The sequence below is a fragment of the Ochotona princeps genome, chromosome 15 (genome assembly GCF_030435755.1).
Source record: "Ochotona princeps isolate mOchPri1 chromosome 15, mOchPri1.hap1, whole genome shotgun sequence".
NCBI lineage: Eukaryota > Metazoa > Chordata > Mammalia > Lagomorpha > Ochotonidae > Ochotona > Ochotona princeps.
The window spans coordinates 8,256,321-8,275,188 of record NC_080846.1 but is presented as its reverse complement, the minus strand read 5'-3'; the positions used below and the strand labels follow the sequence as shown (position 1 = coordinate 8,275,188).

Sequence of the window (18,868 nt, the reverse complement as noted above, 5' to 3'; positions counted from 1 at the left end):
AATTCTTCATGTTGTAGGACATCCTTTAAGGAAGTCCCACCTCCTCCTGTTAGCAAGGAGAAGCAGCCGGGAGTTGGGGGCCCTGGGGTTCCTCCCCTCCTCTGATGGGCGCTCGCTGGCCCCCTGCCACCCTCCAGGTCTTGGAAACCTGTGTCAAGAACTGCGGGCACCGCTTCCACGTGCTGGTGGCCAGCCAGGACTTCGTGGAGGGCGTGCTGGTGCGCACCATCCTGCCCAAGAACAACCCCCCCACCGTCGTGCACGACAAGGTGCTCAACCTCATCCAGGTGAGAGTCAGGGTGGGGTGTGCGGGACTGGAAAGGGTTCCCAGCACAGCAGCCCCCTCCCAAGGGTGAGGGGAGCACCCCAGGCTCTAGTTCACACCTTCAGGTATCCTGGGTGTCAGCTAATGTGCGTGGGATGAGGTTGGTCCCTTTTGGACATTGCCGTGGAGTGGGCTGCACCCAGTCTTTTGTGCCAGGTGCCAGGGCAGGCAGGCTGGCAGGGAGAGGTACGTAGTGGTTACCGGCCATGTCCCCTTGTCCCCTCTCAGTCCTGGGCTGACGCGTTCCGCAGCTCGCCCGATTTGACAGGTGTTGTCGCTGTCTACGAAGACCTACGCCGGAAGGGCCTGGAGTTTCCCATGACTGACCTGGACATGCTGTCACCCATCCACACACCACAGAGGGTGAGGAGCTGCCCCTCGGGGGTGCAGCTGCTTCGTGGGTCCTGCCCTTGCCCCCCACGTCTCCCTGACCCTACTTCTCTCGCTCTAGACCGTATTCAACTCAGAGTCACCATCAGAACAGAGTTCTGCGGGCTCTGATGGGCGAGGAGACTCGAACCAGTACTCTGCCCCTCTGCACACCCTGGCCGAACTCCCTGGTGACTCACCCATAACGCCCACGCCCGAGCAGGTGAGCAGATGGGACCAAGGCAGGCCCAAGGAGGGCCACCTTGGTGGGGGCCTTTCTCGCTGTGGAACAAAGCTCGGCTTCATTGTCACTGCTGCCCATCTTGCAGAGTTCAGATATTGGTTCACCAGCCTGGGACACACAGCACCTAGGTACGGCTGAGGGCAAGCTCAGCCCTGGCAGATTCAGCCCCAGCTGTGTCCAGACTGGGCCCTGGCTAGTGCCCAGCAGGCAGCTCCTTCCACCGTGTCTGTGTGGCCACCTCCATGCTCACTGAAGTTCTCCCTTAACCTGAGGGCAGCTGAAAGCAGTCAGAAAACATCTGCGCAGGAGAAAAACGTGCCATTGCACTGTGATACTGCCCATGGGGACCCAAGAAGAAGGTTGAGGCTTGGGGGACAGGACTTCCCAAGGCTCTGCAGTATGCTTTGCAACATTGCTCGCCCCTGAGCAGGCCACACACTGGCACAGGTGGGCTCTCTGGCCCCAGGATCTTCCTCCTGAGCCGGGGGTGCTGACGCTGCTCCACCTGCCAGGGCCATGACTTGTGTGGACTGGGTGCTGTGTCCATTTCAGCTGAGCTGCTGGAGTGGAGGCCTGCGTGCTGTGGGATGCCCACTTCGGGGGTGGGCTCGGCGCTCTGCTGCTGGCCGTACTGGGGGAGGCAAGGGTCAGAATGTGGGCTCTACTTGCTCACACCTTGAGACCTTTGAAGAAAGACTTCTGTGATAGTTACACACACACACACACACACACGATTACAAGCGTTATTAGAAAATGTTACTAACGAGACAGAGTGACAGGTGCATTAAAAAACTGCAAAGTCACCTTATGAACCTGAGAATCCTCTAATCTGATTATGACTTTAACCAATCTGCCTCAAGTCTAACATTTGTGCAGATGGGCACTCTGCATACTTCTGGTGCTAGAAGGTTCTCGCCAAGCAATCTGGAGTAATCTTTGCTTATTTCAGAGCCCCCTGACGTGCCCTGGAATGTGGTAAGGTGGGGGTGCACAGTGATGTCACTCCCAGGCTGCTCTGTAATTTGATCCCCCCTGAGTTGGAGGGGTAGGGTTGGTACCCAGGAGTTTCCATGAAGTAGGCCAAATGTATCAGGCATTATTCTGTTGGTTTTAGAAGATACTGGTGAACCACGGTGGCTATCCTACCTGTCTCTGCACTCCCATTGCTGTGTCGCTGAAGGCTGGGCTGCTGGGATAAGCTGACAGGTGACACTGAGCCTGCCTGGCAAAGGTGAAGCTAGCAGTTCATGTGGGTGCTAACTGCTTGTCACTTTCTGTACAGTACTTGTGAACGGACAGTGGCACCCACACTCAGGAATCACCCTGGCCGTGCAAATAGGAACACATCAGCACTTCCCAACAAGTGTGAAAATGCTTCCGAATGTTTATGGGAAATGCTTGTTATTAAAAAAAAACCACGCATGGATTTCAAAATGTTTGCAACCAACTGAGCTTCCCATTTCATTCCATTTTTCTGTGACCCCCGACCCCAGCCCAGAGTGCTGAATGCTAAACCAGTGGATGATTCCACGGAGGCCGCAGACCACTAAACTTCAGCACAGTCCTGTTCATGATTTCCTGGACATGCGCAGTGTACTCGAGAGCACCAGTACTTAGAGTCCCCCAACGTGAGAGACCAATAGCAGTGGCCTCTCCCAGCTTCAGTTCCGCAGGGAGACTACAGCTAGCTCGCTGGTATATCCGCAAGCCCATGCCATGGAACCTTCTGACCACTGCAAAGACACGAACAGCCTGGCGCAGTGGCTCAACTGGCTAATCCTCCCCTTACAAGCGCCTGGATCCCATATGGGTGGCAGTTCTTGTCCCAGCTGCTCCACTTCCCATCCAGCTACCTGCGTAGGGCCTGGGAAAGCAGCAGAGAAAGGCCCAAAGTCTTTGGACTCTGCACTCCCATGGGAGACCCAGAAGAAGCTCCTGGCTCCTGGATCAGCTAAGCTACAGCTAAGCTACAGCTGTTAGGGCCATTTGTGGAGTGAACCAACACATGGAAAATCTTTCTCTCTGTCCTTCCTTCTTGCTGTAAAATCTGCCTTTCAAAAAATAGAAATAAATAAGTCTTGAAGAAGAAAACCCACTAATGTTAGTTCCCTGGAACAAGTGTTTAGTCTGAGTTTCCTACCCAAAGTAGGGTGTGGGGCTAAGCATCACCCCTGGGTGAGCCTGGGGAATTAGTGCAGCCAAGGCCTCCTGGGAGGAGAGGGAGGGAGGACGGGCCTGTGCTCTCCCTCCTCCCTTGTGGAGCCACCTCCAGGGCCTCGTTAGCCGCGGCTCCAGGGCTTTGTTAGCCGCGCTTCAGGCCCTAGAGGTGCTGGGGCCTTTCCAGCTGCACCCGTCCACAGTTCAGTCTCACTCCGCTTGTTTCCTTGTGGCCTCTGCTGCTCCAGGATCCCTGGTTTGGAGATGGTAACGGTGGGTGGCAACTCTGTAAGGGGTCCTATAGACCGGGTGGGAGGAGTCCAAGCCCACCATGGGCTTTTAGGGCAGAGCTGCCTTAGAGAGGGTGCCACCCCCAGGGCTGATGTGCCAGACTCTGCCTCCATGAGCACCAGGGGCTGTAGACCCAGTCCCCGCAGCACGTCTCACCATGTGTTGCAGATCGGGAAGCTACACAGCGAGCTGGAGATGGTGAGTGGGAACGTGAGGGTGATGTCGGAGATGCTGACGGAGCTGGTGCCCACCCAGGCGGAGCCCGCAGACCTGGAGCTGCTGCAGGTGAGTGGATGCCTCTCCCTGCTGCGCAACACACACACCACACACACACACACACACACACCCCACACACACACAGACACACACCACACACACACACACCACACACACACACACCACACACACACACACCACACACACACACTACACACACCACACATACACACACACCACACATACCACATACACACACCACACACACACACACACACCACACATACACACACACCACACATTCCACATACACCACACACACACACACACTACACACACCACACATACACACACACCACACATACCACATACACACACCACACACACACACACACACACCACACATACACACACACCACACATTCCACATACACACACACCACATACACCACACACACACACATACCCCTAGGGCCTGGCTGCCAACTGCCAGTCCTGCTGCAATTTTCATGGTCGAGTCTTTTTTTTTTTTTAACATTTTATTATTATTGTTATCATTTTATGATATAGTTCCATAGGCTCCTGGCATTCCCTTATCCCCTCCCCAATTCCCTCCTCCCCACCTAGTTTCTCTATATCATTACTAAAATATAGTTCTTCATACATAGTCATATGTCCATCATTGCGGGCATGGACAATGGCAGAGAGTCCAGCATCATATTGTCAAGATATAGGAAACAGTTTCATTGCAAGTCCATCTTTGTCTGGAAGTAGAAATGCATACTACATTGTATCCTCACATCTGGATGTCAGTCTCCATTTCACAGCTACTGTACATCTCCTTAAATTAAAAGTCATAATACAAAATCAACAATAGAAAGGAAAATAGAAATTTACAATGCCATTAAGTTAAATGACATGTTAGTAGATATGACAGTCTCCATTACACAGCTACTATACATCCCCTTAAATGAAAAGCCACAAAACAAAATCAACATCAGGGAGAAGAAAGACACGGTCGATTCTGAGACCCTTGGTTATAATGGAAGACCAGGGGCCTGGGACCCCATCACATGGGAGTTCAGATCTTGCCTCAGTTTCCTTTGCTAGCCCTCATGGTGCAAGCGTGACATGAGAGTGCAATAAGGCATTTCTCGCCGATGCCCAGCCCTGTGCCCAGTGCAGGGAGAGCTCTGCTTGCAGAAGGCAGAACGGCAGGTGAGAGCGGGGCTGACCGTGAGCTGGGCAAGTGGCCAGGCTCAGGCCACAGAGCCAGCCTTTTGGTTCTTGCTCCTGTGTGTCACCTGATGACTCTGGGACCCCCTCCCCAGTGTGTGGGTCTGTGGGGGCAAAGGAGGAATACAGTCACTGGAGCAGAAGGGACTGACCCTTGGAGGAATCAGTGTTTCAAGGCCCAGGAACCCCCAGTGTCCTCGAGGGGCGACAGAGCTTAGCCTGCTTGCTGTGTCTCCAGCTCCTTCCATGCACGGCTGGTCCCTCCATGTGCCTATGCTGAGCATGGGAGGCTGGAGGGCTCGCGGGGGGCTTTGGGTAGAGTGAGGCTGTGAGTGTAGGCTGAGTGAGGGCAAGGGCATGCTCAGGGAAAAAGGGTTAGGGAGGGGATGGGGCAATGGCGGCAGTGCAGTGACTTCCCCACGGCCAAGGCCAAGGCCACCAGAGATGAGCCATTTCAAGCCCTGAGGAGGTAAGATTGGCAACAACTCCCATGCATGGGGCGCTCCCCACACGTCGGACCCTGTGTGGGACCCTGGATACGTGTTCACACCCAGAGTCCCCACCAGTTTAGGAAACTGAGGCAAAGGGAAAAGTCAGGGCTGGGGAGCAGCAGAGCCGGGAGTTGCACCAGGGCCCTGGCTCCAAGTGCCATTCTTCTGCACTTGAAAGGGGCCGGTAGGGAGGTTGACATGGCCACAAGTGTGTGAGGTCAGGGAGGAAGGAAGGGGAGGCCTCGGGTGTTGAAATTCCCTCACCCCGCCCCGCCTCAGGGCCGAGGTAGAGTAGGGCATCCCAGCAGGCCTGACTGACGCTGGGGAACAGGGCCACGAGAGAGCCCCAGCAAGCAGGGGGCAGCGCCTGGCCCTGGCAATGCCTCCAGGAGGAAGGGTACTAGCCACGGTCAGCAGTGCCCGGAGGCTGGCAGGACCCGGGGTCCTGTCTTCCTGATGACAGGTGCCCAAGGAAGAACACAGCCAGTCTAGAAAATAAAGCCATCGAGCTGTCATTGAAATGTCCCTCTTTTATAAAATAGCGTCTGTGGCACGGTGACTCGTGTGTGTGTGACCCCAAGACGGAAATAGAAAAGCAAGGGGACCTGGCGGCACGCGCACAGTCCAGCCTGGTTAGCGGAGTCGTGCCAGTGTGCCAGCTTAGGTGATTTCATTGACTTTTTTTAAATTATTATATTTTTCTATTTATTTGAGAGAGAAAGAGAGACAGAAAGGGCCCCATCTGCTGGTACACTTCCCAGCTGCCCAGGGGCCCAGGAGCCACATCTCCGACGTGGGGGACAGGCGGCTCAGCCTCCTGCCAGGGTCTGCACTGGCAGACGCTGTGACCCAGGACACAGGTGACCTACCCACCAGGGGAAATGCCCACCCTCTCTCTTGGTTTTGACAAATGTCAGCCTGGGTGGAGAGTGTACATTAGGGAAGTCTGTACTGCCTGCACAGCAGTCCCGTGAGTCTAAAACGATCCCATAATGAATGTTTTATTTAAAAAGAAAACAGTAACAAGGCAGAACTGAAAACTGCAGTTTTTTTTAATCTGTGGACTATTTTTGATTTTTTTTTTTTTTTTTAAGATTTGTTCATAACGCAGGAGTTGGTGCAGTGGCATAACAAGCTAATCCTCCAGCAGCAGCGTCCCACATGAGCACCAGGTTGTCCCAGTTGCTTCAGTCCAGCTCTCTGTTTATGGCCTGGGAGAGCAGTGGAGGATAGCCCAAGTCCTTGGGCCCCTGTGCTCACATGGAAGACCTGAAAGAAGCTCCTGGCTCTTGGCTCCTGACTTTGGGTCGACTCAGCTCCAACTATTGCAACCATTTGAGAAGTGCACCAGTAGATGGAAGGCCTGTCTGTCTCCTTCTCTCTCTCTAAAAAGCTGCCTTTTAGGCCCGGCATGGTAGCCTAGTGGCTGAAGTCCTTACCTTGCGTGCGCAGGGATCCCATATGGGCACTGGTTCTAATCCCAGTAGCCTGGCTTCCCGTCCAGCTCCCTTCCACACCATGGGGTGCTGGCCCCAGTCAGTGATCTTTGATGCTTTGGATTGCCAGTGCCCGAGAGCACCAGAGCCAGCCTGCCTCGCAGTCACCATGCTTTCAGCTTGGCGATGACAATGACAGAAATAAACATGAAGACCCCACAGCCACAGCCCACTTAAACCAGCAGTGTTGTTTAACACAAATCTGATTTTAATGTAAAATCCTTGACAGGAACTTCAAATCCACAGTTACAGAACCCCAAAGCTGTTCCAGGGAACCTTGAAGTCGGTTTGGGAAACTCCCCTTCTGCCAAGACAGGTCACATGGCCTGGACCCTGGGCCACCGGAAGTGGCCTTCCTCAGGTCACGCAGCCATGGTCATCTCACTTCCTTCCCCCACAGGAGCTCAACCGCACGTGCCGAGCCATGCAGCAACGGGTCCTGGAGCTCATCCCTCGGATCTCCAACGAGCAGCTGACCGAGGAGCTGCTCATTGTCAACGACAATCTCAACAACGTGTTCCTGCGCCATGAACGGTAGCTCGCGGCCTTTCCTCCTTCCTCTGCTGGCCTCCCAACACCATGTCCGCCTCCCAGAGCACGTCACCCCAGCCGGCTCCTTCCATCTTCCCACCCAGCCTGGGTCTCCTTTCCAGAATCCAGCCCCGGAGACTGTGGCAGGTGGTAGCCATTGGCAGGGTCCCTGTAGCATGCTGGCCCAATGCACATCTTCCATCTGGGCCTCTGGACGAGTGTCCTGCCTGAGCCAGGGCCTCGTGACTGCCGGCCACACAGAGCATTTCCAGCCCTTTCAGCAGAAAAGGAACTAGGAGGATTAGGAGAGTTGATCACATGGTTAGCTTTCCCCTCTGGAAGGGCTGGAACGGCGACACTCGAGTCACAAGCAGGACAGGCCCCAGGTCATTCAGAGGTGACTTGCGGGAGCAGACATGCCTGTTCCACATCCCCAGGGACCACCAGCAGTAAGAGGGTCACTTCCAAGCACATGTCCACCAGGTGTCTCCCTGTCCCAGTGTCAGGTCCCCAAGACACCACAAGTGGTTGAGCTGTGTTGTGCTCACCTGTTGGGGACAGGAAGATGGCCCCTCAGTGACACTCCCAGCAGGATCCCCTAAACCAGGGCAGATGTGCCCTCCCCAGGAGTGCTCAGAACAGTGCACCTGTCGCTTCGTCCAGGACCTGAGGCTCAGGGGGCGTCTGAGAGTCCGGGTCACACAGCCTGCCGTGCGCTCAGCGAGCTGAGGCTGGGAGTGAGCAGGTGTGTGGGACCGATGCTTCATGTCGGCTCTGGCACCTTCCCCAGCCACCAGCAGGTGCCCAAGTACCTCTGAATCACTGTGAGCCCTTGCCCTGCCAGGGTATGGGCAGTGTCTAGGAGTGCACACACGCACCACCCCCCTACCGCTGCCGCCTACAGCTATCACCCCACCCTTGCCGATGCTTTCCGACAACCATCTTCACTTGCTCCTCGTCACAGCTGCTGATGGGACAGAAGGTCCCAAACGAGGGGATGTGCCCAAGAACGGCCACGCCTCGATCTGGGCCTCCTCAGCCCAACTTCCCAGCCCTGTGGCCCTCAAGGGGCTCCACGAAGCATGATCTTTGCTGCAGCACCAACGGACCTAACAACCCGCACACTCTCTCTCTCTCTCACACACACACACAGACCTACAAATCAATAACAGTTTTGAGTTTGACCCAGGGACTTGCTGTATGTCAAGTTCTGTCTTCTATTCCACTTTATTCCCATTTGCCTGGACTAGCCTGGACTAGGGCCATAGAATAATCTGAGTTGGAACACTTTGCTTGTGTAAGAGGGCTGCTGTGCTCGAGTCCTGGGAAGTCCAGGCACTGGCTGGATCACAAATGTCACATCACCCTGACTATGACCCACTACACTGACTTTGAGACACTCAGTTTGGGGCTGGCCAGGGGCCCTATCTCAACCTGTCTCCCTGACTTGGGTCTTTTCTTTCTTGCAGGTTCGAACGGTTCCGAACAGGCCAGGCCACCCAGGTACAGGCCCTTTGCCGTGACAGGGTGACGCCAGGTTAACATGAGCGGGAGGCGCTCCCCGCCCCCTTCCCCAGTGTCCTGCCAGGGAGGGGCTTTAGGCAGCCTCCCAGAGGGGCCCTTCTCACTGGCTGTGCCACTGGCCCTCGAAGGCCAACATGACAGCACCCTAGCTCACGCCTCCTGAGATCTGATCAGTTGAGCTGGAGGCAAAGGGGAGGAGGGAAAGCTTCTAGAAGGCTCCCGACCATAGCTGCTGGCCCTGGTGACAGAAATTTGGGGAATAGGCAGCAGGAAGTAGGGATGACAGGGTGCCTTCATTCCCTCAGGCCCCCAGCGAGGCCGAGCCAGCCGGTGACCTGATCGATATGGGCCCCGAACCTGCTGCCACCAGCAACCTCTCATCTCAACTAGCAGGAATGAGTGAGTATGGCGTGATGGCCGCCCGCCCATGGGAGGTAACAGGAATGTGTATACCCTGCCACCCCATGGGTGCCTTGCAGCAGAACATCTGTCGCATGCCCTTTGGACAGGTGCAGCTGACACCCTTGTCACTGAGGTTGGCCTCAGTCCCTGCTGCCCGCCTCGTGCCGAGCCCATCCTGAATGGGCTGCTACAGTAGTACCCTGCTTTTTGAGAAGTCACCCCTTCTAGCAACAGGGCAGCGCTGTTCCTGTCCCTGCTGCTTACAACAACCCAGGAGGACATGACTGTGTCTCCATCTTAGAATGCACAATGGAAAGCAAGAGGCAAAGTGGCCCCAGGTGCCGCAGCCAGCAGGTGGCCTGATCCCTCCACTCCCCTCGCTGGCCTGCCACCTGTGCCCATCTGCCTCTCCAGCACCCACAGACCTGGGCTTGGCAGGCAGATACAGAGACAGTGGGCAGATTCTTCACACGGTGTCTGTATCCCACAGCCCTGGGCTCCGGCAGTGTACGGGCTGGCCTGCAGTCTCTGGAGACCTCAGGCCGACTGGAGGACGAGTTTGACATGTTTGCATTGACCCGGGGCAGCTCACTGGCTGACCAACGGAAAGAGTGAGTGATGGCGGGTCCCTGTCCTGTCCCCTGCAGGCGGTCGGGGGACAGCCTTTCCCAGGGTGGGGAGCCAGAGTGGAAAGCCCAGGACTGTCAGATTTTAGAACAGTAGCTCCAGCTCAGCCCACCATGCTCAGCACATAAAAGCCTACTTGACCCTCAGGGACCTCTAGGACAAGGCATCTGGGTGTCCCATGCCCACCCTCAATTCCCCAGGAAGTCTGCACTCAGGAATGTACGCTCTACAAGCCAGCCAGGCTGTGCCCTTCCCTGTGGGCTGTCCACTTTCACAGAGGTGCCAGAAGCCAAGACCTTGGCCAAGGGTGTCCACCAGGGACCAGCCTTTGGCCTTGATCTGTCTAGACGGCTCCATTTGAACTTTCTGGAGAAATTATCTACTTGGTGATTTTTTTTACATTTATTTATTTAAAGATTGATTAATTGGAAAGACAGTGACAGAGAGAAGGAGAGAGAGAGAGAGAGATCTTCCATTCGCTGATTCACTCCCCAAATAGCCTCAACAGAGCCAGCTCTGGGTGAGGCTAAAGTCAAGATCCTGGAATGCCATCCTGGCCTCTCCCATGGGTGGCAGGGAGCAGGTGCTTGGGCCCAGATGCATTTGCAGGGAACTGAACTGGAAGTGGAGCAGCTGGGACGCAAATCGACACCCATGTCAGATCCCAAACAGCAGCTAAGCCCGCTGCACCCCACCGCTTGCCCTGGGCTGTGGTTTTTTTTGTTTTGTATTGTTTCATTTTGTTTTTTCAGCCCTTTGCTAACAGTTCCCAGTGCTGAGCTGTGGACAGCCAAGATTCTTACATTCCAAGAAAGATCTGGATTAGGTAGATCCTCCTGGCCGAGCCCAGGGAGTGCCTCCATGCACCCACAAATCCAAGTCCAAGCTAGCTGGCAGGTTGCAGTCAGCCTGGCTCTGTGGGGGTGTCTCTTGGCCCTGCCATAAACCATGGGCAGCCTGGGCCTTTAGTGTGGGCAGGGCTCTCCAAGCCCAAGTGCCCTGGGAACTTCAGCACCTCGGGACACCACGGTGTTAAAGACACTGTGGCAGCTGGAAGCTAATGAGGCTGTTGGGACTTGGTTGCAGGAGTGTGGCCTCTGTGCAGGCCCCAGCGGGCAGCGCCACCAGCCACACTGGGGAGCCCTTTGTTGTCACACCATGGCTCCTCGGGGATCAGGCCTCAGGGAAGGAGACCAGCTGCAGTCTTCCAGGGAGTGTGGCTGCAGCAGTGCACTAGGTGCTGAGTGGAGGGGCCTCTGGGTACTGCCCACACACAGGAAGGGGCACGTATCTCTGCAGAGGGTGCTCAAGGCTGGAGAAGGCAAGACTTGGCCTCAGTAGCAGGTGGGAGAGACGAGCTCTGGTCTGCCTTAGCGTCACATTCCCCTTCCTGCCACCTGGGCCACCCTCACGTGCCTGGCAGACCTCCCAGGCCCAGTCACTGGCTTCTCCTGTCTACCTGGGATTGTATCCCCTTCCGGCCCGCCACTTCCCTTTGCCGGCCTGGTGCCTACCTTCTCTCCAACCTACAGCCAGCGGTGCTGTGGCTTACAGGTAAGCCAGCTCCTCTCACTTGGCCCCTGTTCTTGCTCCAGCTCTGACCATAGCCATCACCATCATGAACTCTGCTGCTGCCCAGGCCCAGCCATTAGGCTGTTAGTGAGGACGGGGTAGGGGATGGAAAGGCATCCAGTTGATCCATGTGGGAGACCCCTCAGTTGGACAGTCTTTCTCACCTTCTCGCACCTGGTCCTGGGGAACGCATACCCCTTCCTCTGTGCCCAGCAGCCCTTTCTCCCCGAAGGCCTTAGACAAGCATCGCCCACAGCCCCCAGCATCCTCCCAGCTCCTCCCGAGGAACACACACCTCCAGGAGAGCGAACCGGATCCCACACTGGTGCACCCTTGCCCCCACCCCCACCCCTTGGGGCAGGCAAGGCGAGCTTTGGGGCTGGGAAGGAAGCGTAGCACAGGGTATGGAGCGATTGGGAAGAACAGGCCAGGGATTGGGGTGTGTGCATCCCGGGGCTGCGCATGCCTCACCCTGCCTTTGCACACGTGCCTGGCTCCTCCCACATGCCAAGTGAGCACAGCCTTCCCTGTAGTTTCCTCTACATGCCAGGTTTCCAGGGGCTCCAACCTAGAGCTGTGGACAGGAACCTCAGGCGAGGAGTGGCAGAAGGTCACCTGCCTACTGACTCTCCTGGTGGAGGGAGCAGGTGGCCTCCTGGGAACTGGGGGATGGCCTTGCAAAGGTTAAGTGTGAGCTTCTCCCAGGTCCTGAGGTTCAGCCCAGGGCTTCCTCTTGGGACTGGGATCTTGTGGCTTCTCCCGCCCCGCCTCCTCCCGCCACCCCCCCTGCTTGGCTGGACTGACCTGGTGCTGAGATCTGGCATTGCCGTGCCAGCTGTTGGGAGCAGAGACAGGCCCTTCCCCTGCAGCTGGACAGGGCCGTTCCCGCTCAGCAGTTCCCCTGTTTGTTGGCCCAGGTGCTCTTCATTGTCTTGCTGCCCACACTGAACCTCAAACTTAGCCCCCACTTCTTCCCCTTACCTGCCTGCACCTGCCGCTCCTCGCCCAGCAGCCCTACACATCATCTCCCTCCCTGCATCTCACCTGCCCCCATCCCCCTCCCCACGCTGGGCCAACTGCACATCCCCGGGGGACACTCAGGAGAACCATCATTACCAAGGTGCCTTAAATCAGAGGAAGGACAGCTGGGGAGACTGGCAGTCACACCACTGAGCCAAGGCGAGATGCCCCCCCCCAGCAGTTCACGCGCCACTCTGCAGTGGCAGGGGGCAGGATGGACTGCCGTTGAAACGCAAACTCCTCGTCGAAGCGCGGTTTGTGAAGTTAGGAAACAGGAACTGCTCCAGAATGCGTAGGTGAAGAACGTCCCCCGGAGCTCAGAGTCGTGAGCTGAATCAGGACAGATCAGGTCACAGCCACTGATGACCTGGGTCTGGGTCCTGGGCCAGACACTCTCCCTAACTCGCCAGCCTTTGCTGCCGCCTGTCACGCAGTCACGTGGCTGAGCCTAATTCCCGAATCAGCCATTAGAGAGCCTTTCTACCTTCCAGGCAGAACAAGGGTACAGAAGGCCCCACTCTGGCCCTCCCAGGGTACCGAGCCCCTCCAGGGCCAGTCGGGCTTGTCCTAGCCCTGCCCAGCAGGCCTGTCACAAATGAACATGGCTGCCTCTGTGTTTCAGGGTCAAGTACGAAGCCCCCCAAGCAACGGATGGCCTGGCTGGAGCTCTGGATGCCCGGCAGCAGAACACAGGAGCGGTAAGCAGAGGGCTCCCACCCAGGCAAGGCAAAGCCCACCCGCCACTGTGCGCCACCCACAGGCTCTGTGCTTCCTGTGGCCTCTTCCTCTGTTGATTTCAGAGTGGCCCTTGGTGGCCAGTGGGTTTGTCCCCAGCTTCCAGCAAAGGGCACAGAGAAATTGAAACTTTTGACCAAGAACACATAGTAAGGATTCAGGCCCAAAGCTGTGTGTCCTTGGTGTCTGACCCTCTGTCTTCACCAATACATCAGGGCGTGTGGCACAGTGCCGGGACATACGCGAGGGTATATGTAAGGTGCCCGGCTCAGAGTCCCAACTCACTCAGCACCACACTGCACGGCCTCCCCAGGAGCCCTTTGTCTCCGGAGTGTGCACAGTAGGGACTCAAGACAGCCGGGAGCAGTCTGAGGGCATTTCTTGGCCCAGCACTAAGTCCCCTCTCCCACCTTGGCAGTAACTCCAGGCACAAAGTGGGTGCCTTGAGTGAGTGTCTGGGTGTCTGTCTCTGGGCAGCGGGGGAACTGAGAGGAGGCGACCGGAGACAGCCGATCCCAGGATTGGGAGAGGGAAGGGTAAGAAGTGGGCAAGGAGCAGGAGGTTGTGGCACTGGGGACTGCCCGAGGCCAGAGTAGGGCTGTGCGGTGAGAGGTGAGGCCCAAGAGCTGTGGTGGCCAGGAGGTCATTACTAGACAGTGTGGCACATGGGAGGACCTGGACCTGCCCTCTGCTATGAAGTGTCCAGGACAGATGCTGGGGGGCTGTCGGGCTGTCCAGGCCACTACATGTGGGGAGGTGTCCCAGGGTGCTCTGCCCCTCCTCCACTGCTGCATCTGCCTGGCTGAAGCCAGCGCTGACGATAGGAACAGCAGAGTCCTGAGGGACGGAGGAGGGCCGGTGGAGGTGAGCACTCCAGTCCTCGCTCCTTGCCTTTCCCCAGAGCCAAGCTTCCAGCCGCCAGGATCCAGCCCCTAGAACCTGGGGAGCTTGCTCTCAGAACCTTGCTCATGGGGCCGAGACTGACCCTGCGGCACAGAGAGCACGGCCAGGTCTCCTGGCCGCTCGGCACCACAGCCAGCGCACAGGGAGGAAGTGTGCGGATGCGCCTGTGCACACAGGTGCACACGTGTGCCCAGAACCCCAGGAAGGAGGGTCACTCACGCCTGCCAGAGAGCTTGTGAGGGTTAAGCAACTTTCACCAGCCCAGGGTCTGTTTTCTTAGTACTGTGTGAGCAGACGGCTGGCCTCTCCCCTCTCTCCCTCCATTCCTGGGTTACTGATCCATCCACTCTGGGGCCGTAGGATGCCCAGTTGTTCATCGCATATAGGAGGGGTGGGATCAAAGCCTCAGTGCCCCTCAGAAGCCTCAGGGAGTCCCCAGCCAGTTTTTGTGTAAGTTGCTCTTAGCCTCGCCCCAATCCAGGCAAGGCCTTGGCATCCCAGAGCTGTGTGACTCGTCCCACAGTGAGACCCCTTTGGTGGCACGTGCTGCTCCATCCCCATTCACTCAGGCCTCGGAGAAGGCTGCTGGCCCACCAGGGGCCCAGCCCTGCCCACCCAGCTTGGACAGCCTGGCTCTGTCTCCCCAGGAGGGAGGCGGCGGTGAGAAGAACTTCAGTGAGTGGATGGCGAGACAAGGCATGGTGAGCAGGGGCCAGGCCCACCACCCGGACGCTGGCCTGGGTGCAGAGGCAGGGCTGCTGTGGTGCTGTCCGGGGGAGCGGGGCCCGGGAGAAGAGCCCACGGAGGGAGGAGGGCCTGCCGGGTGCCCTGGCTCAGGCCATTCCCAGGCAGGTCCCTCAGCACTGGCTTCCGCAGCTCCGCACTGACCACTTCCTGCTGCCCTCGGGCAAGGCCAGGGTCATCCCTCTGACCACTACAAGTGACCGGGAGAGGGAGCAGATGTGGGAGCCTGATGATGCTGAAAAACTGGCACCTTGCCTCTCCTCTGGGCTCTCCTCTGCCAGCGTGGTCCTTGGGTGCTGGGTGATGGAACTTGGGGAGCGCAGTGGCTTGGTGGGAGGACTCTGGCTCCTGCAGTCACTAGAGTGGCTGGTGCTGCTGAGGCGCCTCCCCTGTGCTATGCCCAGCTTTCCGTAATCCCTCCTTCCATCCCTGCCTGGACGGTAGATACCCACATCTCCTCCCCAAAGGTGAGAGAAACGAGTACAGAGAAGTGAATGTTGGGAGCCACGCTGGGCCAGGGGGCCGAGCCAGAGCCAAAATAGTTCCTGTCCCAAGTCTGTACCCTCCACCCTGAATTTCCCACTCACTGCCAAAGCAGGAGGCCCCAGCCCCAGAGGGGGCACCCCCTGACAGAGCCCACAGTGAAACGTCCCAGTTTGCAGCACCGCCCCCATGACTGCACGAGCCTAGTCAGGCCTCACCTCCTCTCAGCTTTGGGGCCCTTCTGCATGCCCTTCTGCTGTGAACTCGACTGTGCACAGATGCCAAGAGATGGAAGCCTGTGGCCCTGCCCCTGACTGGGCCCCGCCACAGCCCTGCTGGCTGGTAAAGGCATCTTGGCCCTTGGAGCCATTGCGCCCAAGCACCTGTAGCCAGAATGGCACCTGTCGCCAGAATGGCACCTGTCCTGGGCTTTGGTCAGGAAGCCCCGCCAGCTCCAGCCTGGGACCCCACTCCATGCTCCTTGTAGGAGGGTGCAGCCCTAGGCCTCTGCTCTGCACTCCCTGACCTACAGTCCAGCAGCTGGGCAGGGCAGTCCTAAGTGAGGCAGCTCAGGGTAGAACTGCCATCTGCCCACGGCCACCCAGCAGGTAGGCACTGGGAGGCGGAGCCTTAGCTCTGCCGCCCACAGCCCTGTCCTCCAACTTCACCCAACCACTCCTTGCAGATCCCCGTCACCCAGGCCTGCCTCATGGAGGACATCGAGCAGTGGCTGTCCACCGACGTGGTGAGTGGGGCTGCCCCGGCCCACACAAGGGAGTGAATGACCACAGGGCCAGGGCACACACCCGCCAGGAGGTCCCCCAGCCTGGGAAAGACACAGCAGGCTGGAGAGGCTGGCCAGCAGCAGCCACTGTGCTGCACGGAGGCCTCTGGTCAGAACCTGTGTCTGGGGCAGTGGTCACCCTTCCTTGAAGGGAGGTGGCCAGGTGAGGGAGGTGGTGCCAGGCAATGGGGACCTGGGGAGCCGGCCGTCCTCAACCCCAGGGAGCAGAAGAGGCAGGCCCAGCAACTCCATGAAGACTTCTCCTGAGCACCCAGCACTCCCTTTGGGCACCAAGCACCAAGCAAGGACTCAGCTCTTCCCAGCAGGTGGTTCTGCCCACCTCTCAACGCCAAAAGGAAGGAAAATAGCATTCCCCTTCCATCCACTGGGCACTTCATCCTGTGCTTGGTCTTCTGTGTGTATTGGCCCATTTAAAATCTTGATTGATTTTCATTTTATTTGAAAGAGGGAGAGAAACAGCTGTTAGTCCCCAAAGGCCCATGATAGCCTGGGCCAGACCAATCCAAAACCAGGAGACGCAAACTCCATCTGGATCTCCCACAGGGGTGACAGGGACCCCAGGGCTCAAGCCATCACCTGCCACCTCCCAGAGTGCTCATGAGCTAGACGGAAGCCGGATCAGCAACAGCCACAACTCAAGCCAGCACTGTGGACTGCTGCCCCCGTCTGACTCCCCGGTGTTGCCACAGAGAAAGCCAAGGCCCCTTGCCACTCAGGAGGCGAGGGCCAGGTGCAGGGCCGGGGGCCACAGCCAGGGCTAGACACCGGCTGTCCACCGCAGGGCTGCCTGAGCCATCACTTCTACCCCGCTAAATTCTGCCTCCTCCTGCTTTCCCAGGGCAACGATGCTGAAGAGCCCCAGGGCGTCACCAGTGAAGGTAGAGCCCCCAGCCCTGCCCCAACCGCCCTTCCGTGCCCCCAGCCCAACCTCCTCTTGGTTGCGCCCTGTGTTGGGAGGGGTATCTTTTATATCCCCAATTAAAGGTAGACTGGCCTCCGAGCCCACCCCTCCTCCCTCTCTCCCCTGCCTCTAGAGTTTGACAAGTTCCTGGAAGAACGGGCCAAAGCGGCTGATCGGTTGCCCATCCTCCCCAGCCCCGTGGACGAAGGGCCCCAGGGTCCCCGTGCTGGCGCAGCCCCCCGGAAGAAGAAACAGGACAAGGACGATGACATGCTGTTTGCCCTGTGAGCGTGGGGTCTGGCACCCTGCGCCCGGCCATGGCAGGCCTCTCTGCCTCTTTTGGTGTCTGGCTGTTCGGGGTCCCTGAAGATGGGCCATGCTACCTGGTACCAGGGGTACAGGTTAGCCAGCTCAGCTGTGAGATCCTGGCTGCTTCTGCCTCCTGCCCCTCCCCCAGAGTGTGTGACGCCCTCACTGAGAACTGGGGGACCCCAGGACAGACAGGCCAGCTGTGTAGCTGCGGCCGAGGGACTCTGCCCTCAGCCAGGCCCCATGGAGCGCTTGGGAGCCCACACTGCCGGTCAAGGCCAGGGTGGAGGCTCCACCCTGGCCACTAGTCACTGACCCCTTGTCCGGGGGGCTCCCCAAAGCTTCTGCAGGCTGTGGGGGAGCAGGCGTGGCGGTCACCTGCTGCTGTGCCCTCTGTCCAGGTACGAAGCTCTTGGTGGAACTAAACCCAACCAGCCCAGGGTGCAAGGCAATGCCCCTGCCTCCTACCCACTCCCACTGCCTTCTCCCCGCCTTCCTCTGTCCTCCATCTGGGCTTTCCCCCCCACCCCCCTGGGTACGCAACCTCCTCTTGGTTGCGCCCTGTGTTGGGAGAGGTATCTTTTGTATCCCCAATGAAAGGTAGACAACCAGCTGCCAGCAGCCTCCTTCAGTCTCCTGGGGGGGCAGTGGCGAGGGGATGCTGTGGGCTGGGCCAGAGCCGCCTGAGGGCACCTGCACATGGCATGGCACACCACACTTGAGGCAGTGGTGTGGGGCCGCTCCAGGCTGGTCCAAAGCTGCCTGAGAAGTAGGCACCTGCACACGACACATTTGGGGCAGTGAGAGGTGGGCACCTGCACATGGCATGGCACACTTGGGGCAGCAGTGTGGGGCTGCTGCGGGCTGGGCCAGAGCCGCCTGACCTGCACACAGCACGGACACTCAGGGTGGTGAGCCTGAGCGTCGGCAACACCTAGGCAGGTGCAACCCCCTCCCACCTCTGCCTACCCCTGGCCTGCAGCAGTGGCACGTGGCCCACAAGGAAGGGAAGTGCCCGCCCATCCCCATTGGTGCTCAGGTTCCAGGCATCATCCTACAACAGCCCTGGGAGCGGGGGACAGGGGGACAGAGCACCCTCCCCTTATTACTGCAACTGAGACTATGCCTCAGTGGTCCCATAAGCTGGGCCGGCTCGAAGGAACAGCAACAGGTGCATCATCCCAGTTTCTACCAATGATGCAGAAACTTGGTTTGGACGACCAGGCACAGCTCAAGGCACGGTGCCCAGGCCACATGCAGGTGTCAGCCCTGGCCTTGCTCCCTGGCAGCTCCAGAGACCTGGGTGTTGAGGCGTCTGCATACCAAGCTCCCCAGAAGTCACTGCTCACAGCCAAGGATAGCCTTCCTCAGTGTGTGGCAAGGAGAGGTCGGGATACCCAGTGCACAGGGCCTGGGGGCCTGAGAGGGTGGCCAGGGTCTATGAGCAGCCCTGGCACCTTTGCATTGGGTGTGTACGGAGCTGGGCA

At 58.1% G+C, this 18,868-nt stretch overlaps 1 protein-coding gene across 2 annotated transcripts in view; it reads left to right on the top strand.

Moving 5' to 3' along the window:
* TOM1 (target of myb1 membrane trafficking protein) overlaps positions 1–17,994 on the top strand; it is a 29,648-nt gene extending 11,654 nt beyond the window's left edge. The window contains exons 4-16 of one of the 2 annotated variants that reach the window (XM_058673320.1): positions 138–287; positions 554–688; positions 777–917; positions 3,555–3,671; positions 7,226–7,359; positions 8,826–8,859; positions 9,186–9,279; positions 9,773–9,893; positions 13,124–13,199; positions 14,787–14,840; positions 16,052–16,111; positions 17,010–17,049; positions 17,206–17,994. In XM_058673320.1, coding sequence (XP_058529303.1) covers positions 138–287; positions 554–688; positions 777–917; positions 3,555–3,671; positions 7,226–7,359; positions 8,826–8,859; positions 9,186–9,279; positions 9,773–9,893; positions 13,124–13,199; positions 14,787–14,840; positions 16,052–16,111; positions 17,010–17,049; positions 17,206–17,360 — 1,311 coding nt within the window. In that variant the 3' untranslated portion in view covers positions 17,361–17,994. The remainder of the gene's footprint in view (positions 1–137; positions 288–553; positions 689–776; positions 918–3,554; positions 3,672–7,225; positions 7,360–8,825; positions 8,860–9,185; positions 9,280–9,772; positions 9,894–13,123; positions 13,200–14,786; positions 14,841–16,051; positions 16,112–17,009; positions 17,050–17,205) is intronic. The other variant, XM_004589558.2, reaches the window with a different exon arrangement.
* The last annotated feature ends 874 nt before the right edge of the window (positions 17,995–18,868 follow it).